The sequence below is a fragment of the Cryptomeria japonica genome, chromosome 5, assembly GCF_030272615.1.
Source record: "Cryptomeria japonica chromosome 5, Sugi_1.0, whole genome shotgun sequence".
NCBI classification, from domain to species: domain Eukaryota; kingdom Viridiplantae; phylum Streptophyta; class Pinopsida; order Cupressales; family Cupressaceae; genus Cryptomeria; species Cryptomeria japonica.
In genome coordinates, this window is record NC_081409.1 from 303,544,073 (window position 1) to 303,548,742 (window position 4,670).

Sequence of the window (4,670 nt, forward strand, 5' to 3'; positions counted from 1 at the left end):
TCCTCGTGTTGTGTAGTGCAATAGTCTGCTTTGCAACATGGCTTAACTGCCTCCTATGAATTCATTAAGTCTAGCGATTGTATCAGACATTAACGGGTTGATCTTTTGGTGTAATGACGATCGTATTTCTAGCATATAGATTAGTGTGAGAATAACAACAACACAACACGATGCCTAAAATATATGTACGATATATGACTCTTTCTCTTAATGTATTCACAAATCAAAAAGTGTATTTAATATACAAGCTTATAATGTCCAAAATTGATCATATGCTGAAAATAATTTTTTTGTCCTAAAACATGAGCAAAAATAGAAGGGACTACTAAAAAGGATTTTGTATGTAAAAATTATGACTCTTCAAAATTCCCAAAATGAGAATTATACAACTAAATCATCGAGAAAAGTAAAATTATGGAAAAACTAAAAATTAAATTCTACAAGTTATGTCATCAGTTGTATTAGAAAATATACCTTTGCATGAAAAAGGCTCATTGCCATTCTAATGGATGGAAGGAGTGCACCTCCTCGTGGATAATTCTCTTGTGAAGGTTTTTCCTTATGTTTGGGTGTTATTTATGCTATTGTGAAATGGATTTGATGTAGTTGTCACCCTTGTCCTATTCCATGTTTAAGAAATCAATGGTCATATCAATTGGTTGAGGTATGGTACTTGTCAATGGCCCCGCCTCTTGATTGAGTTTCCTTTAGTGTTGCAAGCATCGTTAACTATACGTAGGAATTGGATTCAAGGTAAATTATTTGCTCATCTAACCTTGTTTTGTGTTTGCGAGAGAATGTGATCTCAAGTTAGGACTCGATTATCATTGTGGTGAACCTCCACTCTCTCGTAGGATCATTGTGGTGACTTCATCACATGATTTGTACATTTTTTTAGCTTATACCACCTTACTTAGAGCCACAGTAATGTTGTCTTATGCGTTCTTGTGCTCGACATGACACTTTGTGTGCATGTTAGCATGCAGTGCAACATGTCAATGTTGTATCTTAAATGTTGGAGTTGTTCTTGTTCGCTTAGATAATGTATTAAATATGAAGCTTCGAGAATCACATCTTGTTCAAGAAAGGGATTCAACAATTTAGTGATATATGAGACTTCATTTCACTACATTAGTCTCCTTAATATGCAAAACATAATGATTTGATAAGTATATAATAACTTTGAGTAGTTTCTTATTTTAGTGCAATCCTTAGTTCCCCCTAATTTAATGATTCAATTATGCACTCCAATATCATGTATCTTCTTCAAAGCTTGGTATTGGTTGTCCTTAAATTAATTTTCATTCATCCCCTCCAATTAAATTTACTTCTTCATCATCCCAAAAATGAAATCCAAAGTTAATACAAGTTCTCAAGTTCTTGCCTAGAATATCCAACATTGTAAATTACCCGTTGATGATATAACAAAATGTTTGTTTGTTTAGCCAACCAAATGTCAATTTTGTCTTTCAAATGAAAATCTAAAACACTTATTTAAAGTCTATAGTTTTGTTAAAACATAACAATATGCTATTCATAAAGATCCACTTGCTTTATCAGGTCATTATTTGAGCTAGAAAGAAGCTCTAATTGGAATGTGTATGGAAAATAGTGTGGTTATTAATTCAAAACTTAGACATTTTTTAATCTTGAGCTTATGGAAAACTTGAAATTCGACAATGTTTTAGTTATTTTATTCACCATGAATGCTCTACTCTAACACAATTCTCTAGATTATGTCTTTATCTTTGGAATTAAAAGTAAATGGTAAAGACAAATAGAAAGATCGTCTACCAAGATGAAGCAAATCAAATTGCAAATCAATCAACTCCAAGTTAATTAATGAATTGAAAAGACACCATTGCTATCATTATGACCACAAAGACTAATAAGATACGAGATAAATTAACTTGAAGATGATACTCTTTTTATAAGATATATTAACTTATAGATGATTTCGTTTTTATCATTAAAAAGCTATACATGTAGTTCTACTTCCATATAGTCTAGTTATTGGTCTACTATTCATGTAAAATCTTCTACATGTAATTTTATTCCTATTATACATGTCCTATTTTATGGATGCTTTTTCTTTTTTCCTATAAAGCCCCACCGAGTGCACCTCTTTCCCTCCGAGGTTTTGAATTCGGTGCAGGTGTGCCGCTAGTTTGTAAGTTCAAATGCATTATTTTTACGAAAATGTCGGCCACAACACGTGGCCGTGTCTCGCTAGCCAAAGTAGTAATCCGTGTATCGGTCATAGACAAATCTAATCCGTCCGATCTCGTTGTGTTATCGACGGCCAAGGTTTCCCCCTTACCTTTACCCTTTGACAGGGAGACTATAAATGACGACAGCGGAAGCTCTCTCCTCGTATCAGATTTCGTGTTGAAGCTGTTCTCAATTCGAAGAGCTCGGGGTCTCGTGTATCCGTGTTGAAAGTAAAATGGATTCGTCAAAGAAGGGAGGAAGGAAGGGAGGAGCAAAGAAGAAATCCGTCTCAAAATCAACTAAAGCCGGCCTGCAGTTTCCTGTTGGAAGAATTAGCAGGTATTTGAAGAAGGGCAGATATGCAAAGAGAGTTGGCACCGGAGCCCCTGTATATCTTGCAGCAGTTATGGAGTATTTAGCAGCTGAGGTGTGTTTATTGCCTAATTTACTGTTTCCAGGGGTTCGGTGAACTATTTTGCTTCGAATTTACGAAAAACAAGTGTTTAGGGTTTCAATCTTTACAAGTTGTATTGTATTTTTAGGGTTTCAGTGAACTCTTTTGCTTCAAATTTATGAAGAATAAGGGTTTCAATTCTTGTCTTTTCTTGTGTTGCATTCAGGTGTTGGAATTGGCCGGAAACGCGGCCAGGGACAACAAGAAGAACAGGATAATTCCTCGACATGTGCTCTTGGCCGTGAGGAATGACGAGGAGCTTGGAAAGCTCTTGAGTGGCGTAACTATTGCTCATGGCGGTGTGCTGCCTAACATTCATCAAGTTCTTCTGCCAAAGAAGACCGCTGAAAAGGCTGCTTCTGAGGCTAAGGCTCCTAAGTCGCCCAAGAAGTGAAATTGATTACAGTTTTCTCTTCTATTTATTTATGGTGTTTTTGAACACCACCTTTAGATGGAATGATTGATTTCCTTAGAGCTGTATACTCTGCTTGATCTAGGCGGCCCGCTATTTATCTTTTTTCTTATTTACTACTAGCAAAATTGTGGATTCCAAGACTCCTAACGATTTTATCAGTTCTAAGCGGGTTCGCTGTATTTTTGGGGGATTTCGATGAATTCTCTTTGGCAGGGAATTTAGCGATGGATCTTATCTACCACGTTCGCTTCTCTTAGTTTCTGTGCGTAAGGGTGGAGGATATTCTAATCTCATACCCTATACCTCTCGCACCAAGGTACACGGTTGAAATCGTTCATTTTCTGTATTTTCTGTTGGCAATCATGTTATGTCAAAAACCAATTACAAACTGACAGTTTAAAAGTATGGTGTATATACTTAAATTAATAATTAAGTAATGTCGTGACATTTAATTAGTACAATACATGGTCGTTTTTATAGCTTATTTTGGTAAGCTCAGAGGTATGGTTGGCTAGTTTTTTAGTGGTGGGCCATTTGGTGATTTACACTCTTTTAAATTCGAGGTGTTTTTTTAATAAATATTTTAAATATTTTTAATAATAATTTGTTAGAGAGTTATTTTAGCTTTGGGAGCATGAGCTTTTGGTTAAAGGTTAGGATATTGCTGAGTATAATATATAATGTCTTTAATTATAAACTAATTATTTTTTATTGTTGAGTATAATATATAGTGTTTTTGTTTTGTCTAAATTGTGACTCTTGGCCTTCTATAAGATGGGGAAGGTCTTGGGATCAATTTAATCAAATATAATAATAACAATAATAATTTAAAGATATGTTGGGAATGGGGCCCCCTATTATACAATAATTTAATATACAATGTTTTTAATTTTCAACTAATTATTTATTTTGATTAGTTGAGTTTAAAAGTGGTATTTGGTTTTTAAGAATTAGTGTTTATCAAGTGGAGCAAGCCATCTCTCTTTTTAACTCTTTCACATTTAAAGAAATCATTGGAGGAAAGCCCACTAAAAACCTTTTCTATGCTATTTTTTTGATTTTACTTTACAATGCAATAAGTAAATTACCTTTAAGAAAATGGTTATGTTTAGAAGACATTCTTACTATTTCTTTTCTTTTAGTTTTCCAATTATTCTTTAAATTTATATGATATTGATGGCTAATTAATCATTGGTTTAGGTCATGAGAGCAAATATGATATTGTAATTTAAGATAAATAAAAAGGTTATTTTCTTTAACTATTCCATACATCATTTATATATATTTTAAAAGTTTATAGATTGTTAATCTACTTGTTATTGTTCAAGTATGAATGTTATGTGCAAATTAAAAAGTCTTATATTAGATCTAGGTTATAATTTATATCATTTAGATTTTTTCTAGTTTGAACTAGGGAAAAAAAATAGGGTGATTCAAATGTTGTTTTGTGGTGCTAATGTGATTTGCTACAATTTGGATCAATTGTAGTAATAATTTTATGCTAGAATTTTGAATTAGAAAGAATTTGAGTTGTAATTTGAAGATTGAAGAACTGATAATAGAAGAACTCATGAAGTGTACAGAATTTAG

The 4,670-nt window shown here is 33.1% G+C and overlaps 1 protein-coding gene across 1 annotated transcript; it reads left to right on the forward strand.

Moving 5' to 3' along the window:
• Positions 1 to 2,363: 2,363 nt before the first annotated feature.
• Positions 2,364 to 3,542, forward strand: LOC131066553 (histone H2A). Its single transcript, XM_058001341.2, has 2 exons — positions 2,364 to 2,638; positions 2,832 to 3,542. Exons 1-2 carry the CDS (start codon positions 2,447 to 2,449, stop codon positions 3,057 to 3,059), a joined length of 420 nt encoding a protein of 139 aa, XP_057857324.2. The 5' UTR covers positions 2,364 to 2,446; the 3' UTR covers positions 3,060 to 3,542.
• The last annotated feature ends 1,128 nt before the right edge of the window (positions 3,543 to 4,670 follow it).

What these genes read in the sequence shown, in the direction of transcription:
- LOC131066553 (XM_058001341.2), top strand. Translation starts at nt 2,447, where the DNA reads ATGGATTCGTCAAAGAAGGGAGGAAGGAAGGGAGGAGCAAAGAAGAAA. An exon ending in TGGAGTATTTAGCAGCTGAG is followed by an intron (nt 2,639 to 2,831) that starts GTGTGTTTATTG and finishes TGTTGCATTCAG; the next exon opens with GTGTTGGAATTGGCCGGAAA.